Below are 19,672 nucleotides of genomic sequence, written 5' to 3'. Positions count from 1 at the left end.
CCTCCTTGAAGAATATGGTCAGTTATCAGGGTTCAAGGTCAATCGGTCCAAATCCATATTGTTCCCCCTCCAGGGGGCGGCAGAGGTAAACAAAACAAAATATTCCTCCGTTGGACTGACGCTTGAGCATGACACCATGCGATATCTAGGGATTTGAATTATGAAACAAATGACACTCTTTATGAAGCGAACTTTCCACAGCTTCTTGCCAAATTCCATGCAGATCTTGCCAGGTGGGACAAATTGACAATCTCGTGGCTTGGCCGGCTTAACGCCATTGAAATGACTTGTCTCCCGAGGTTTCTCTACCCCTATCAGATGTTTCCCACTAAAATACCGGAGCAATACTTCACCGAGGTTAGAAAAGCGACCCTGAAATTCCTGTGGCGTGGGAAAAAAGCCAGGATCGCCTACAACACATTAACGTTACCCAAAGATAAAGGAGGGGTAGGCCTCCCAGACCTCAAGAAGTATTATGTTGCTGCCCAATTACGGGTGCTCGTCCCTTACTTACGTAACCAAAAAGAACCACAGTGGATAGCAATGGACAACCACTATTTAGACCCAGCAACACTCTCGGAGTGGCTATGGGCCCCACGAAAGAGAGTGTTGAGGAGGACGAAGGAGCATCCGCTCTTTGCCACCATATGGGAAATATGGAGGGAGAGTCCAGAGATGAGAGAAATCACAACATGGCCGTCTCCACTGAGCCACCTATGGTCCCCGGGCATAAATAACCACATCCCCAATGTTGAAAGATTCCAGGCGTGGTATGAAGCAGGACTAGAAAGGGTGGGACAGCTTCTCCGAAACGATTCCTTTATCACTCTCCCAGAGCTAACAGAGGCCCTAAATATAGGCGTGCTGTCCACTTTCCACTACTTACAGATCAAAGGGGTCTTAACAAAGGCAGCATGGAAAGAAAAACTGAGTAGGGAGCTCACCCCCTTCGAAAAACTGTTGGACTCCAAGACTGACAGGAAGAGCCTGATTTCCGCCATGTACAAATTACTAGTGAAGGCAGGTAGAGGGAACACAGATAACCTCAGAGCACGTTGGGGGAATGACATGGGGTCGGAAATTGATGAAGACGTGTGGGATAAAATGTGCCGCATGGCAACACGCACTTCCATATCGTGCCAATATAAACTCCATTCCATCAAACTCTTGTACCGCTGGCAGTTTGACCCTTACAAACTATCCAAAATGTATCAATCATCCTCCCCCTCCTGTTGGTGTAAATGTGGACAAGTCGCAGACTATTGGCACATGTGGTGGGGATGTCCTAAGATTAAGATCTATTGGGATGAGGTCTTGGGGTGTATTAGGCACCCGGACGGGATTCAAAGAACGGCGGACCCCCATCTTGTCCTGTTCGGTCCCGAGAAAATAGAGGACGAGTGGCAGAGAGTCCAAGGCCTAGCTCCCCATCTGTTGCTCGCTGCTCGGGCATTACTTGCCACCAAATGGAAATCAATTACGACCACGACCGAGAATGAATGGATTAATGTTGCAATGAACATATGTACTATGGAGAAAATTACTGCATCACTCCACGGCAGGGCAACACAGTGTGAAGTCCTGTGGGCAGATTTCCTAAGCAAACACACATCGAACAGACATCCAGCCGCAAATGGAGATAAGGTTCACTGTTCACAGGGCCCGACTAGGTCCTTCTCCTCTTGGGTACCATTTCCCCTCTACCTATTATGAGACCGCTCCTACGCTATCTCTCAGGCATCAATAGAACCATGACAAGACACCCTCCTTATGGCGAGTCCCTGAACACACCTCATCGAAACGGTTTCAGCCTGCGACAAGGAACGCATGACCATGAAAACACAACACCTTGGTAACACGATTTCTTAGTCCGTAAGGGGTGGGGGAAGGGGAGAAGGTGTAAAAGTATATAGAGAACGAAAAAATATGTTGGTTTTTTCCATTGTTATACCATTGGATGTATAGAAATGAAACGAAGCACTGTATACTGGAATTACTTCCACCTGTGTAACGAATATGGATGTGTATGTAACTTTTTTTTTTTTTCTCTTTTCTCATTGAGAGAACTGTTATGTGTTAAAACTTAATAAAATCAAATTTAAAAAAAAAGGCTTACTGAAGCACTGGTACTCACACATGTTTTTGTTCATTTTAACCATTTTGAACTTGATTTCATGCCTAATATATGCATTGCACACTTTCATTTACAGCCTGATTAATGGAATTATTTGTGTGAAAAACGCAGATTAGCACGCCTTTCTGCCCGAAAATCCCCATACATCAAACAGGGATTTTCGGCCAGAAAGGCACGCAAATCTGCTTTTTTCACGCAAATAATTCCATGAATCAGGCTGTTAATGTCTAAGGTTTCCGATTTTATGGCATTTATTTTTCTGCCATTTCCGTCTGTTTTTATCCATATTTATTTTTGGGCCTTTTTTTCTGTATGTATTCAGATTTATTTTTCGTCATATAAAAAGATAATTCGCGACCAGTATTTGTCAGCATTTATTCTAATAAAAAATGCATTTATTAAAGCATGCATGCAGACATATAGAAAATAAATACTAGCTCCATTGTTTCCCATAACAAATGGGTGTCCTGTGTCTGCTGCTGCTTTAAGATATATGCTGTCAGCAATTTGAAGAATGTTAATGCTATTTTTATGCAACCTTTACACTCTCCATGCTGCCAATCTGCAATGTGATTGGCCTGCGATCTCTGAGTGACATCATAGAGAACCAGACAAAAAGGCCTGTTTTTCTATTTTTATAAATAAATACAGACAGAAAACAGATTGATTTCCGTCTGTATTTATGTGTAAAAATCAGTAAAAACGGAAAACGGAATCATGTGTAATATATGCCATAAACACTTTTTTTAAAGTTCATGTACATGCAACCATGAAGAGTGAACATGCTGTTCCAGAAGCGACTTCCTAGTCTGGTGTAGCTCTCGTCCATCGGTGCGATTTTAGAACTGAGATCTGGAAAAATTGAACTCTTCTTTGCCTTCTCAATCAATCTTGTAGCAGAGCTCTGCCATTTTCAAAGTACATTATCTTTCAGACGTACATTTAGGATCAAACAGCACAGTTCTTGCCCCAGTGTATTTGTATCAAGTCTTCTTAAGAGCAAACCCATTGCTTTCCTAATCGGCATTGGTGGTCAATGCCACTTTTTTAGTTAGGAAGAATTTCATACACATATTCCAGTTGTCATACTGTATTTTAGCTGGTAGTCCAAGGATGCTTACAGCGGCAACCCTTGTTATAGTTTCCAACTTTTCGACTTTCATCTCCTTCTGAAGAAGGGGTCTCTTGAGCACAGTATGGGAAAAATGTGAATTTGTTTGGGTGTGGTGCTATATTCTCTAATTTACTTCCTTGATTAGATTGTAGTTGTTGCTCCTAGAGTGGCCGTTCCAAGGTTATCAGGGTTGTTTCCATTGTGTTGACCAGCTTTGAAATCTCTAAAGATGTTCCCAATAATATTAGATGACAATTACAAAACCAAATTCCTAGTACGCAAGGCCACCAGCCACCAACCTTATCAACCAGCCTGTGATCCTCTGCAATTAACTTTGTAACTTTCTGCCCGTTCAGGCGCAAGAGGTTTGTGACTAAATCCCATCACGTACAAGGTTTTTCCATATGGAACGCATATGGAATGCACTTCCACCTAATCCGATAATGGAATCTGACTTCCTAAAATGTCAAAGTCCACACCTCTTCTGCACTGTTGAGACTCATGAATAATAACCCCTTTAAGATCTTCACTACGGCCTATCTCTCACCAACAGGCATTCTGATTCAACTAGCCAGACCCCTTAGACCAGTGCTCCACTGGCTAGCACACACAGCACGCATCATGGATCTTTTTGACATTGAGGGTGATTTTACAAAAGGTGTGAAACCAGTGCACCGCAGGACCCCAGTTACAAACTGGTCCTTATCATTTATAAGTGATTAATAACCCGGCGAGAGCGAATCAGAATGCAACAAGCATTCTAATTGGCTCTCTCCAGGTCCCTAACCGGCCGGGAATCCCTCCGTCAGGATTCCACGGCCTTTGTCCCTGGTGGCGGGGGCATGGCAGCCCCTCAGCCAATGAGGGGGCTGAAAGCGGGGCCATCCCCGCTCCGAGCCTCCCCAAGGCTGAGAGGCTGCCTTCGTCCCCCGCCAGGGACTCGGGTAAGTCTTTTTTTTTTTTTTTTAAATCCCTTCCCTCCCTCCCACCCGACCCCCCAACTTACCTTTTTGGTCCTACGTCCCCGGCGGGGGACGAGGGAAGCCTCCAGCCGCGTGGAGACTCGGAGCGGGGCCATCCCCGCTCCACGCCTCCACGCGGCTGGAGGCTTCCCTCGTCCCCGCAGGGGACGCAGGTACTTTTTTTTTTTTTTTTTTTTTTCGTCCCACTCCCGCCCTCCCAACCCCACTTACCTTCTTTTTATCCTTTTTCGGGAGCGGACGGGCTGGGAACACACTTGTGTTCCCAGCCCGTCCGCTCCCGATGGCCGCCATGGAAACAGAAAACAGACTCCGTTTCCCCTTTCCATGGCGGCGGGCAGTTTCTTTTTTTAATTTTTCCTCCCGAAACGCCGCAGCGCCGAAACGTTGCAGCGTTTCGGGACAAAAAAAAAAGCTTTTAGTGCCCCGGTAACGCAATCTTTGCAGACCGGGGTACTAATCGCAATAGAACCCTTGCGTTGGGGGCATTACCGTCCCAGGTAATGCCCCGGGTCCTTACCTATGGGCCCCGGGGCATTACCTGGGACGGTAATGCCCCCGACGCTCGGGTTCTATTGCTTAAATAGTTGCTGTGACATCCACCAAAGAAATAACCCACCGTAGAGCGCTCGCTTTGACATCTGTGCAGAGCCAGCCGACACAGGTCCGAATCCCAGCAGGGCCAAACTCAACCTTTCATCCTTCAGAGGTCGATAAATGAGCACCACACCCCGTGGGTAATAATAAGCAGCGCTCAGATACCTGAGGGCTTGTAGCGCTATATAAATGCTACATTATTATGATTATTAGTTATTATTATGTGTGGCCGCTCCTGGGTAATGTTGATTCCTGTACAAATTAAATGTAATATGTCACTTGTATAGCGCCTTTATCCCATCGGTATGGCCTCAAAGCACTATAATGAACGCCCTTGGGGGACCCATAGTCGAATTATTTGGAAAATTGATCTGAGGAGTTTAGAATGTGTGCGTGCATTTTGCCCAAAGCGAAGTTGGGTAGGGGTGGCCAGGTCCCTACTAGCAACCCATATCGAGCTGGCAAGTGGATGGGTGCTTTGAAGTTGACAAGAGAATATGCAAGACTAGTAGAACTCATTATGTGTCCAGCTAGAACAGTTTTTTGACGTGGTAGATAGCTGCATTCTAATGGCAGAGGTGTTGTGCCATGAGTAATTGGGAGCATTGTGTGGCTGCAGATGCGTGCAGGTGGGTGGCCTTGCCTTTGGCTATCTACCATACGCTTAGAGTATGATGACACAGCAATCAGCATTGTGCTCTTTGCTAAGCAGATTTCATGGTAACTATTCACTTGTGCACAAGGCCCAGACATTTTGTAATGCTGCTTCAAGATTTTAATACCATCCCCAACATAACACACGGATGCCCTTGTGGAACTGTTTCTCTTCTCAGCGGCAAATGCAAGCATTAGCCATAGATCTGTCTACATGCCCGCAGAAAGAGACTCTGCTCCTGGCCATCTTCCTTGTATCCTCCTTCCTAGAGCCCTCTGATGTTGCCAACAGGCAGCTTGAAGTGCTTAACAAGAATATATGGTGGAAAAGTGTGAACGTTTTCTGAAGAAAGGAATGTATTTGAAAAAGATGATTTTGAACACTGTTGGTGGTGTGATTCTGGGTTTAAAAATCTCCTGGTGGTGAGATAGTTGCAACTGCACAGAGCTCTTGTAAACGTTGTCATATGTTTAATTTGTTTTTGATTTTGTGTATATGGCGATAAACACTGTGCAGGTATAGTCAAGCAGTTTCCACTGCATCTGGGAGCAGTTGGAACAACAATTGCACTTTACGCCAAGAAGATTGGTTGCTGCATAACTAGATAGAGGTTTAGGAAATACGTTTTTCAGATTTCTTTAGAGGTTTAGCAACTTAATTCAGAGAGCAAAGGCAGGGTCCTACTACAGAGCAACCATATTGCTCCTAGTAGTGCAACGAGGCGTATGAACAGTCAGCAAATGTAGTTGTGCAGAATGAGGTGGACGCGAGTGTTGATAGAGGTGAGGTTTTTGTATCAGATACTGCGTTGCCAGGCCATGAATGCGCTTAAACACTAGACAGAGTAATTGATGCTATGGCAGATGAAAGCCAGTGTAGAGTTCGGCTTGGGGCAGAGGTCAGGGAGAACCTGGGAAGACGAAAGATGAGACGAATGGCCGCATTTTGTGCAATTTGGATTCAATGTGTGAGGTAGTTTGGAAGACGTGCGTAGAGCGTGTTGGCGTAGTTTAGGCAGGAATTTATCAGGGAACTAACCACTGCAGCATGGTCAGAGTGGGGAAGATATGGGAGAGTGTGTCGTAGCAGTCGGAGACAAAAGAAGATCAATTTTACAACGTCATTGCTTTGTTTGGTTCGCCTCATTTCTGGATCATACCAACTTTTAAGAGAAGGGGGAGACCAAATAATGAAGGGGACAAAAATGGCATAGGGATCTTTTAGAAGGTGTTTGATTTCAGTGTTTGTGGGATTTAGTTGTAGGTTGCTATTAGTCAACCACATTTTGGCTTCCTTGAGGCAAAGCTTGCACTTGAGACACAGTTGGTTATCATCGGCATATAAGTAGAACTGGATATTGCAGTTCTGTATGAAGGACATCAACAGCGGGACATAAATATTAAAAGTAAGAGGTGACAAAGACATCCTTGTGGCACTCCACATGTGACTGGCGAGGACACTAAAATACAAGGACTGACCTTTTCAGACTATGTTCTATCAGAGAGAAAACTCAGGAACTATTCCAGAGAGGGGCCAGAGACTCCAACTAGTTCAGAAAGCCGCAAAGGGAGAATAGAAAGTTGTACAGTGTTGAATGCAATGGACAGATTCAGCACAAAAAGCAAGGATAAATACCCCTGATTGATTTGATTTGATAGATCGTGCCGTACTGAGTCCAAAGCAGTCTCTATCCCCTGTTTAGGTCGAAAGCTGAACTAAGACTGATCGAAGATCTGATTACACTCTACAAAATCCAACAATTTTTGTTCCATCTCTTTGTCAAGTATTAAAGCCATCCATGGGAATCTGGCTATAGGTCGGTAATTCCCCAATTCAGTTTGGTTCTGGGAGAGTCTTTTAATATGGGGTGTAATGATAGAGTCTTTAATCCCTGGGGAACACTCCCCTGAGTGAGAGAGAGGCAAAACGCCTAATGTGGCAGGTTCAATGGAGTAACTTTGCTGAAAATGTTGGGGGGGGGGGGGGCATGACATCTGAATAAAAGGTGCCCCATGGGGACAAAATGGTATGCCATGAAAGTTGGAGGGGACAAACACCCCCGTCCCCCTAAAATTACGGCCATGGGCAGGTTAACGTTGCATTTGGACCCAGAGAGTGTGTACCAGGCCGTCAAAATGTGTACGTTTCCTCATTTCCTAGAGCAAAGAGGAAAATTTACAACCACCTCTGTAATTGCAAAAGGCATGCAAAATACTAAAGTGCACTACTTTAGCATTTCCTCAGAACATGGTGCACAACTAGTGTACCATCAATTAACATGCCAATTGCATCAAAACAAGCATTCCACCGTTCCTGTCGTTCCTCGTTGGAATACATCCTCAGAGGCCTTATGGCCAGCATCAAGCTCCACCTGCTATATCCCTAGGTGCTTTTGACTTTACGTAGGGGTTTGTGGGGTCTAGAATCATCTCCTTCATTGCTAAAACTGAGTTTCGTTAACAAAAAAGTGCAGGAGGGCGCTTCATGCAGATTGCAAAACGTTGACCCATGATACTGTTTAATTAATCACATCAACGAAAACAGTACAGTATAAGCATAGTCAAAGTTGTCAATGAAGTCCGATACCTGCTTATGTATTTGAATGTATTAAGCACTGTGCAAAAAGGCAAAAAGAGTGGTATCAATAAAAAAGATCAGCCAAAGAAAGGCAAAGATCATGATGTTACAGTCTTAGATATACAAGAAAGGTGAGCGGTAAGAGACTACCTGAAAGGGCAAGTGGGCAGGCTGAGAGCAGAGAGTAGGGAAGAGCATTCCAAAGTGAGGGAGCAAGGCGGGAAAATGAACGAAAGCGTAACTGTACAATGGGGTTTGGGGGGGCGGGAGCGACTACTTGGAAAAAAGAAGAGGACCAGAGAAGGAGAGGTAGAGAATAGAGATAGATTTGTCTCGGGAGGATAGCTCAGCGGCAACGTGCTCGCCTTGGAAGCACGACAATGCGGAGCAACACTGGTTCGATCCCTGGGTCCGCACTTAGAAAACTCGGTATTAAGTGCGTTATAATTAACCTATCATATCAATACATAGCGACAAGAGAAGGGAGAGAAGCAACCATTACCCATTTCCACCTTCAGTGCTGCCATAGATATGCTGATATGAATCAGCTAAGTTTTCCTCAAAGCAATAATTAGCCCATTATTCCCCGTTCCATGCTCCTTGAAGCACTTTTTTTCAACGGTCTCGTGATCGAACCCATTTTTGACAAACCACCTGCAAACTGGGGATTCTGTATCACAATTCCCTGCCTCTAAAAAGGACACTAAAGATTGGGTTACAAACACGTTTTCCTTTGTTTTCCTTCCTCAACTGCTGCCCTCTTTTTTGGGGATGAGCCCAATTGCTTACTTTGCCTTCCCCATTTCCCTGCCAACATTCCTGGGCCTGCCCAAACTACTGCCTGTGGAGCCCAGCCAATGTTTCTAGCACAAACTATATTTAGCGCCTTGATATTTAGTGCCACTATACTATGGCTAAGATAGTGTGTATTGTCACAAAGGTTTGCCATGTGGCCCCATTCCTTTTGCTTACCTGGACAGTAGCAACATCATAGTGGCCGGGCCCTGGAACAGCCACAAGAGACTGAGCATCAAATGCAAAGTCCCGGTCTGTCAACGAGAGGAAGGGGGCGTAGCCGCCTGGAAAACAAGAGACAAGCAGACACATAAATGGACCATTCAGCAGGCAAATAGAACGTGAAAGGCACAGCAAATATGATTTGTTTTCCCTAGAGCAATTACATTAAAAATTGGGCTGCAAATATTAGTGTTGGGGAAAAGGTGTGATAGACTGGAACTTTTCTATAATAAGTCAAATATAAATGTAAATCAACTGAGAAAGACACAAACACAAGAGGAGAATAGTAGTTCAGAAGAGAAGAAAATGTGCGCTCTCGTGAACCCATTCCAGAATCCACTTTTTAACATGTAAAATTACCGAGAACTGGCTAAATAAGTTGGAACTTTCAAACATTTGAAATTACAAAAAGCTGAGAAAGGTGTGTACACTTTGTAGGAATATTTCAGAATAAAATAACATGGAAAAATATGCTGTTATTAACCCATTCCTGCTCAGAAACCAGCCCAGATAGCCACATTTGCACAGAACAGTGTGGACTAGCAATGCAGCTCCAACATAATCATTGGCATCTAGCTGGCACAAACATAGTCTACATGGATTTGTCTGTCTTGGCCTTTCCTTACCACTGGAAGGATGTGCCGGGGTGATGTTGTTGGATGTGGTTTCTGTTTTGTACTCTAAAGGGCGTACTGTACACTTCCGCAGGGTGTACCTCTGATCTGTAACCCTCCCCGGAAGTCCTTCAAGGATGGCATACTTCTCCACATTGCCACTCTTAACTCCCGCTCCACTTTCAAACATTCCTCTGATATCTGCCGCCTTCTTGAAGAACTTGACCTCAACGTCCTCGGTCTCACTGAAACATGATTTACGGCCAGCTCTGTCACCAGCTTTGACACACTCCTACCTGATGGCTACAAGATCCTCTCTGCGCCCAGGCCAACCACTCTGGTGGGGGTGTAGCCCTTATCTTCCCTAAGTGGATTCCTGCCTCTGTCCCTCCTACGCAGGCCTACACCTCTTTTGAATGCTTCGTCTGCAGGCTCTCTCTCTCCCCTAACCATTCCCTTATTGTGGCTACTATCTATCAGCCACCTGGTCAGATTTCTTCCTTCCTCTCTGAGTGGGCAGACCTCTCCTCCTCACTCCTGGCCTCAACCACTGAACTCCTCCTTCTTGGAAACTTCAACATCCACCTGGATGCGTCATGTCCTCCCTCTGGACTCTTTCGCGACCTCTGCGACTCTCTCTCACTCACCATTCTCCCCTCTGGCCCGACTCACTCTGCAGGGCACACTCTCGATGTTCTGATCTCTTCAGACCTTCCCCTCCCTGTCCCTCTCTCCACTCCTCTCTCTTGGAGTGACCACTTTCTCCTATCCTCCCACCTCACCCTCCCTACCCCGCAGGCCAAGCCATCTCCTTCACCGCCACCCACCTTCTCGGTCATCCGACCCATAAAGCGAGTGTCAGTTGAGGCTTTCGGTGCCACCTTCTCACCCCCTCCTCCCCCTCTGGCTGACTCTCACCCTGACACAGCCCTCTCCACGCTCCACTCTTCTATATCTGATACTCTTAATATCCTTGCCCCTGTCATGAGAATCCGCCTGAAGCCCAAAGTCAAATGTAGCTCCTGGTATGACTCAGACCTCGTCACCCTAAAGCGCAAGTGCAGGGTGGCCAAGAGGAAATGGCGCGCTTCAAGTTCATCCTCTGACAAACTGGCCTGCCGCCTGCTGCAAAGGCAATACCGGCTCTCCATCCTCACCAAGAAGAGAGCTCATATCCAAACCCGCGTCTCCGTGTCATCTAACAACTCGGCCAAACTCTTTAAAATCTGCAAGGAACTGCCCAATCCTGCCACAGACTCTACCTCTCTTGTCCCTTCCCAGGCCCTCTGCACGGCACTGGCTTCTCACTTCATTTCTAAAACTCAGGACATTCTGTCCTCACTCTCCTCCTTTTGCCTCCCTCCCGCTATACCCTGCTCTTCCTCTGGTCCTTTTGCAGATACCCCTCCTCCCTCCTTCTCTGCCTTTCCCCTTTTCTCTGCAGATGAGGTTTCTCGACAAGTCCGATTTATGAAAGTCTCATCGAAACAGGTTCACCCCTGTTCCTCCAAACCATCAACGACCACATCGACTTCCTGGCTCCTGCACTGGCTGATTTCTGCAATCACTCCTTCGCCACTGGAGTCTTCCCTTCCCCTCTGAAGCACTCCCTTGTGCACCCTCTTCTTAAGAAGCCCTTTTGCCGACCCCTCCTGCCCGGCTAACTATCGCCCAATCTACATCACTCCCTCCCTGGGCAAGCTCCTGCAGAAACTGGCCATCTCCGAGCTCAAATCTCCACACTGAATCTGTTGGTTGTCTTCATGACCATCAGTCTGGCTTCAGAGCTGCCAGAAGCACGGAAACTGCTCTCCTGACCATCTGTGAAGACCTGCTCACCAACCTTGACTCTAACACCCTGTGCGTTCTCATCTTGCTTGATCTCTCTTCTGCCTTTGAGGCTGTCAAGCATGCCATCCTGCTCAACCATCTCCGTTATAACCTGGGTATCACTGGTCAGGCTCTGGCGTGGCTGACTTCTTTCCTCTCCAACCGACCCTCCCAAGTCCAACTTGGGTCCTTCCTCTCCGACATCTTTTTCTCTACCTGTGGTGTCCCCCAGGGATCTAACCTCTCTCCCTGGCTGTTCAACCAATACCTAGCACTCCTTGCCCACCGCATTGCCACTCTCTCTACCAACTTTCAGTGCTATTCGGATGATACCCAGCTCATTTTCATGCTACCCTCGGCCTCCTCCTCGCCTTCCTTCATCTCTGACTGTCTGTCTGCCATCCAGGAGTGGTGTGCCATCAACGACCTCTGCCTTAATGCCGGTAAGACTGAGATTCTACTCATCGGCACACCCAATCCCTCCTTCCCAGCAGCTTTCTGGCCGGCCTCTCTTGGCCCTCTTCCTACTCCCACCTGCAAGGCTAAAAACCTCGGGGTAATCTTTGACTCTGCACTCTCCTTCTCCCCTCATATCTCTGATGTCTCTAAGAAGTCACACTACCAGCCGCACCTCCTTAGAGGTATTCTTCCTTTCCTCTCCTTCCCCCAGAAGCTCACATTCTCCAGAGCCCTGGTCCATTCTAGGCTGGACTATTGTAACAGCCTCTATCTAAATCTTCCTGCCTCTACTCTCCGCCCTCTGCAACTTATCCAGAACAGGACTGCAAGACTTGTCCTTGGCCTCAAGCCCAGGGATCGTATCTCTCCAGGACTGAAATCTCGGCACTGGCTCCCAGTGGCTGCGAGGATAAAGGTCAAAACCCTCTGCATTGTACACAAGGTCTTCTGGGGTCGCAATACCTTCAACTCTCTCTTCCTAATATCTTCCGTCTCGAGCTCTTCTCCAAGCAACGAGTTGGTGGCAGATCACTCTCTTCGGCAGGGGCCTCTCTCTGGAACAGCCTTCCTGCCTTCCTGAGACTTGAGGAGAACCATCTCCGGTTCCGGAAGCACCTCAAAACCTTCCTCTTTGCTTCTGCTTTCTCTCCCCCTCGCCCTTGCTGAATTCCTGACCGAAACTGCACTGGTTACCTGGCCACCCTTTCTGATCCCCGGCCCAGGCCCCTTCAATTGCCCACCTGCACCGCCTCCCTGGCAACCCCTGCACCTGGGGACCGTTTTTCTGTATCCCTACAGTCCCCCTACCAGCACTTATGTCTGCACTTCCTTGCACTTGCCACCAGCTGGCCGTTTTATTTATCTCATTTATTCCACTTCCCATGTACTGCACTTTCCCCTCTCCCTTCCCCCCGTGCACTTTTCCTTTTTCCCTCCTTCCCATGCACTTACGCGATCTGAATGACACCTGGCCTAGTAGGATCGTTGTCTGTCTTCCCTTTGTTCCCCCCTTGCCTCTTCGCGCCTTGAAACACTTGTGTATAGGCGCGTTATAAATGCCATATCATATCATATCAAAGATATTTTGTGTGTAATATGATGCAAGGTTCCTTTCCTGGAAGGTGGCAATCTTCATCACCTGAAGTGTATTATCTGTAATCTCCTGATTACTGAATGAAAGTTGAATTAAGAAATGTGGCAGCTAGTAAATCATTCTGAAGGCCCATCTACAATGCATGTAGTAAATGATCAGTAAAAATGGCAAAGGAAGTAGCAGTACACTTGTACTGCCATTTTTCCCCTCAGGATTGTACATTTCTCAGGCTGGGTTGTGGGGGTAGGGTGGCCTCTTGCAAACTCAGGAAAGGACCATGCCATGGTATGGAAAGCTTCATCAGAAACAGTGCTGTGGAAAACCCTATATTGGCCATTTCTTTGAGTTAGCGTTTTTGATTTAACAGCCCGTAGCAGAGACTTGCTAAGACCTTCCCTTACCACAATGCTTGATCCAGTTTCCTTTGTTAACCGTCGCTGTTGCAAAGAAACAATTGTCAGCCTAACTAGGACTTTGGTAGTCTTGGACATGACAAAAAGCAATGTTTATGCATTTATGAATATACAGAATGGAAATGCTCATATGTTCACATACTCTTTGAGGCTCTAAGACCCAAACCTCTTGCCCTAGAATATGGGATGCAAGTGAAGACAGGGAAGGACTCCTCATTCCCATTTTATCCCGGAAATCATAATCTTGAAGACACAAGACAAAAAGCGCAAGCACCATGACTACACCTGCCTTTGGAAAAATAATAATAATAATAGTAATCATATTTATAATAACAATAATAGGCGTCTACATAGCGCTTCATTCAGATTCTTCGAACTTCTTGCTGCTGCGTCAACATAACCTAATTTAAGAGTCAATGTATCCCTCAAACTAATGCTGTTAAACTGTAGGAGTCATTAGGAATTGATCTTGACTAAATGGCAGAATTGCTGTTACCCTGTAGAAGACAATACAGTTGAATCTTTGGTATATATGCTATATTAACGTACTTCACTCACGCACTCACTCAAAGCTCTATATGGATTAATAGTAGACTTAGTGTTTTTTTCGATATTGTAATTTGTGTCTTCTCTTTGTGATGTCTCATTCTACCTGAGCCGCGTTCAGGTGTGTCACTACCTCCCTTGCACTACTCTAAGCACCTGAGGGTTAGTGTGCACTAGTAATGTACCGCCCACTCTTGTTACTTTGTGTCCTCTCCTAGATGGCATTTCTGGGGGGTGTTAAGTCCTCATTATATGAAGTGCAGTTAACTGATGACAGACCCACAAATTAAGGGTCCATTTCACGAGTCGTCACTCGTCTGTCGCCAGTCGGTCATGGCCATCATTTGCTTTACCTTGCTCTTGCACATTTTTTCACATTGGATGAGCTATTTTGAAATCTAACAAGACTTAAGCAAATATGATTGTTGTGTTTGGTGATTTAGCACGATTAAAAATATGCACTTCTAAAATGCACTAATGGTCTTTGTAAGTGCTGGAAAATAATGTACAAATTTACATTATTAGCCCATGTACCCCAGCTTTTTTGGCAAGATCATTATAGTCTTAATGCAAATCAACTAATATTTTCTACATTATCAGAAACGTCTAAGTTGCACCTCTTTTTCACCATTACATAGAAAACATATATATTGAAGACTATATAAATAGGTTTGTCCTAGTAACTATTTCTTGCAACCCAAGCATGGCTCCTTTGACTGAATCCTCACCTGCAGAGAATAGTGATGGATGGATGTTTTATGCTCCATGATGCCGGATCCCATACGTAGTCCCTGCAGGTGTCGGTAAAGGAGCAGACGTGTGCGTCACTGATAGAACCCACCCCCTCACCTCCGACCTATTGGATATACAACAGGAAGACACTGTGCATGACACAATGTGTCATTCCAATACCGCATTGAGTGTATAAGAGCTGTTATGCACTCAGACAACTGTACCAAATGTACACTCAAACTGAAGTGGTAGCAGGAGATTTGCAGCAACCACTGAACATCAAAGAGCTGTAAAGAAAATCTGACAGGTGCAAAGTGATGTCATAAGGAGAAAACACGATGACGTGCAGAAACGATATGAGAGTACTTAATGAATGAAGATATAACTGAAGAAGCAAAGTGACATACATACATTTGAGAAGAAAACATATATACAAAGAAGATAAGTAACTAGAGTAGTAAACGTATATACACAGAAACGCAAGGTAGATGAGTTATATAGAAGCTTGCTGCAGGAGAAAATATAAAATGGGTCAAGCGGCCATGTTGAAAAGATGGATGTCAGCTCTGAATAATAGTAGGCAAAAAACTTGGAGGAGAGACCAGGGCTGCAGAGTTGACAGACGCTGGAAATACAAATTCATGCATGAACAAAGAATAGCTGTTGGCCAAAGATCAAGATGCCACAGCAAGAAGTAACTGGAGAGTACAAAGGGAGTCAATGAGGCTAAGCACTGTATGCAGGACATATTTCTGTTAGATGAAATAAATGGGCAAACATTTGTAAATGCCAAGTATTGACAATAAAAGTTGCAGAAAAGCATATGTGAGACGGAGCAACCAAGTCTCTAGAGGCCGAAGAGGGTAATGACACAAGCAAATCAAGTAGCACAAAATAAAAGGCGAAATTGACAAAATCATGGTCTCCTCACACGTGATGCAAGACCAAAAACAAGGCCTATTCATAAGCCCCAGATGAAGAAAATGATGTGCCGTAACTCCCCTTAAAGTTCCAGAGAAGAGAACACCCAGCAAGGTCAAGTTCAAAGAAGAGGTCTTGGCTGAAGGCTTGGCTGATGAGAGATGGTAGACTAATTGGGCAAGTAGGCAGTAGTGTGACGTTGTTCTCTGCACCTGGGTTTCGTTTTGCTTAGATGCTGCTAGTGACTTGAATGTCCATGGTTGGGAGAGGATGCCAACCTATCATGAGGCCCTATGCAATGATGAGCTTACAATATGGCAGGAGCCAATCTGCTGTTGTTATGCTGCTATAATCTGTATTATACGTAGATAGGAGGAAGTTCAAGGCATGCCTACCAGATGAGGGGCAGCCAATGATGCTACTAACATTTATGGAGACTATAAGTAGATATGTTACCCTAACCAATCTCTCAGTCCGATAGGTTTTATTATTTGTCACGTAGGATGACATCATAGTTGACTAGTTGACGTACATCGAGATGTCATTTAGAGTGGGTGGACTACGACTTGTTGTTCGCCAGGTTTCCCTACTATGTTGAGCTGATAAAAAAGTAGTATTTTGCCATATTCTTTCAGTCTGTCCAGTTATTTGGGCCTCAAATAATTTATCATGGTAATCTCACTCTGCGCATGAGAATGCTAAAAAGTGCTACTGCACATGTACTAGTAGACCCCCCCACCCCAGCTCACCTTTGAGAGAGATTCCACATACATCAGTTCTATGGCCTGTTTGTTCAGGTTACTTTAATCCATGACACATTTGTTTAAGGGCGAAACCTAAAGAATTGCCTGCTGGATTATTATGTGTAATTTCACAGCATATATATGTGTACGACTGGAGTCATCCCACTCTGTCATACGCCATGGCCTGGTTCACCATTGCCTCGATTTAGTCCAACAGATCCAGTTATAGTACCCTTTTTGGTTGGGCTGAACCTGTCAGCCTGCATGTTGTTGGAAGCAACATGAAGTCAGCTGACACCAGTGTTAACATTGCAGCACAGTCGTGGTCCTAGATCCATGTAGCCTTTTATCTTGTACGGGTTATAATGTGTGCCATTCAAATAGCCTTCTAGCGGTAGGCATGATCTTTTACTATAGAATTCCGATCCTCTTAGTGGTACCCCACCCCCATGTGACCTATTACGGCTGCCCTATTCATGCACATAAGAGTGTATGCCTCAAGCTGGTATCAAAGTGCCATTTGGGGTCCACCATTCACAGTTTTAAAAAATACAATAGGACTCAATTGATCAAATGTTACAAAATCAAAAGGGATCATTTCTGGTACCTGTTTTGGCCTGGGTCCAGCACTAATGCGTTTCCTTTCACGTAAAATGCTCTTTACCACTCTACCTTTTCGGTTAGTCTACAATCACAGACCCCCCCCTGTTTTCAAACCCTTGGAGCTCATTATTTCTTCTATATATGTGCCCACGGGCAACCAATACATTGAAGCTAAATCAACCAAATTGGAATATGAGGTACCATTCTTATGCTCTTGTAACTGTTCTCCAGTCATCTCTAGATAACATGGATATGGCTGCCTCTTGTAATCAGTTGCAGGCACACACTTTCAGCACAAGATGGCACTAGAGATGGGAGCGAGGTTGAGAGCAGAAACAGGCACATGGTGTAATCTTACTAGCTTAGTGTATGCTACGCTGGAAGCAGCTAATATTCTTTATTTCACGTGTTTCTGCATGACTCACATAACAACAATTAAGGGAAATACTACTATATTCATTTTCAGTGAAATTCAAGGGACAACCTGATATAAGCGTTATAAATGTAGTCTGTGCAATTTCCACACTCTCAGTTGATACCAAACTTGCATTTCCATCTTTCCCCTGTCTGAGAGGGTTCAGGTCACAGTAAGTGAATAGAAAACCGAGAAACGTGTGTTTCCCTATCAATCCAGAAGTAGACTCAAGATGGGCCAGTGATACCTGGATAGCAGGAGAAACGCCTAAATTGGCATGCAACAGCAGATAGTAAAATACAGTAATACCTAGATTTTGGGTACATGGTTAGAGGGAGGGACGCCAAAAATGAGAATGCAACAGTAGACAGTAAAATGCAGTAGCACCAAGACTTTTCCTCAAGTGTCAAAAGATGATCGCCATCCAATATATCACCCAATGTCAAAATAACCTTCTGAACCCAATTCTGCCATTTCAGGCATCTATTGTTGAGCTGAAATACCTCATTATGCCAGAGTGAAGCATCCTCACTTAATCCACATGACTGACTATTCTCTCTAAACCACAACTACACGGCCTGTCTAGTTGCCATTATTGACTTTAATTTCAATCTACTGTCTGATATTTTACCCATGGTATAAAGATTATTTAAACGATGCAGGCTGCAAATATCTCTCTCCATGCGCAGCCAAAGAGCACCTTTAAAACCATCATTTGTATAATAATAAGTTCCCTTCTTAAGCAGAAATGCCTTACATCATCAAACATGTTTATTCGGAAATATGAAATATTCCATTAAACGACAAAAAAAAAAAAGAAAAATGAATTACACATTTCCAACATTGCAAAGGCACCAATTGTATAAAAGGCAGATAAAAATAGGTACCAAAAATTACGAATCACTGTCGACAATAGTAATAACAACTGACACTTGCTTTCCAATCAGGAGGGCACAATTTAAATATTATACATTGTAATCAAGCATAAAACAGGACTCAACCCCTATTCCCCATGCACAGTTCATTATATAAATTGGTGGCACTAACTACCCCCACCTTGCAAATTCAATAAGTTCTTTCTAAAATACATCGCTCTTTTTAAAAAAGTCAACAGTGCCCAGGATGTAAAAACTGACTCGGCGCTCAGAAGGAACTCTAGTGCGACCTTATATAAACGTATCTCCGTTTTCTTAAGAGCGGGGACCAAGGTCATTCTGCGGATACCCGCATAACCTGTACAAAAAAACAACAGATGCACGAGGTCCTCGCGCTTGTGACCACAGACTGGGCAGCCGGCATCACTGGGGAAACTTTTCCAATTGCATGTGTTTCCCTGTAGCCGAAGACAATCAAAGCGGGCCCTCGTAATCAACCACCTTTCTGTTTTAAAAGTGCTCCTAGTCAAATATGGTTGGATTCCAGAGAGATTACTAATACTGGAGTGAAAAGAATCATATTGCTGGGTATAACCCAGGAGAATTTTTCTCCTAGCTGCAATTTCTCCCAGTTTAGCCTTGTAGGCTGCCCCCTCAGGCTTAGTAATTAAAGATTCAGGCGGAAACAGGGCACTTAGATTGACTTCCCCCAATTTAGCAGAAACATAGGCTAGCCATGGGATTTTTTTCCATCCTGATCTGCTCAACACAGTACGTAAAATAAAGTGGCACAAAGTTGCATGTTTGTTAGCCCACAGCCGGATCCAAAAAAGTAAAGGCGCCTTCATCCACTGATCCTCCCAGAACTCTACCCCCAATTCTCTATGGATAGCTAATCCGGGGGCGCTGGTCGGTAACCCCAGCAAGTTTTTAAAATATTTGTTTTCTTTACCTTGGATTTCAGCCGCGTTTTGATAACCCCAAATAGCTGCACCATACAGAGTGGTTGCCAAAGTTTGTGCACCATAGATTTTCAGAATCACGTCAAGAGGCTGAGCTTTACTTTTTGACGCAAATCTAAAAAGCCCCCCTATCTGTTGGCTCATCTTTGCCGATTGCTTTGCCACATGTGCCCTTCCATTTAGGGCCTCTGAGAAACTAATCCCGAGATAGTCGAACACCTTGACTCTAGGGATTGTTTCCCCAACGCATAGCATGGGTTTCATTGGTGCTGAACGTTTCCTTCCGACACATGCCATGACTGCTGACTTTTTAGTGTTAATTTTTAGGCCCAGATTGTTCATAAAGGTTGCATAGGCGTCAATCAAGACCTGTAATGCCCTTGGTGTTCTGG

At 44.9% G+C, this 19,672-nt stretch overlaps 1 protein-coding gene across 1 annotated transcript in view; it reads right to left on the bottom strand.

The window, feature by feature from the left end:
* The window catches only part of STPG2 (sperm tail PG-rich repeat containing 2), a 2,646,564-nt gene that overhangs the window by 2,597,804 nt on the left and 29,088 nt on the right, over window positions 1–19,672 (bottom strand). The window contains exon 2 of the mRNA XM_069630546.1: window positions 9,030–9,136. Coding sequence (XP_069486647.1) covers window positions 9,030–9,136 — 107 coding nt within the window. The remainder of the gene's footprint in view (window positions 1–9,029; window positions 9,137–19,672) is intronic.

The sequence above is a fragment of the Ambystoma mexicanum genome, chromosome 6q (assembly GCF_040938575.1).
Source record: "Ambystoma mexicanum isolate Mex_15411 chromosome 6q, UKY_AmexF1_1, whole genome shotgun sequence".
Classification (NCBI taxonomy): domain Eukaryota; kingdom Metazoa; phylum Chordata; class Amphibia; order Caudata; family Ambystomatidae; genus Ambystoma; species Ambystoma mexicanum.
This window is presented reverse-complemented; position numbering and strand designations above follow the sequence as displayed.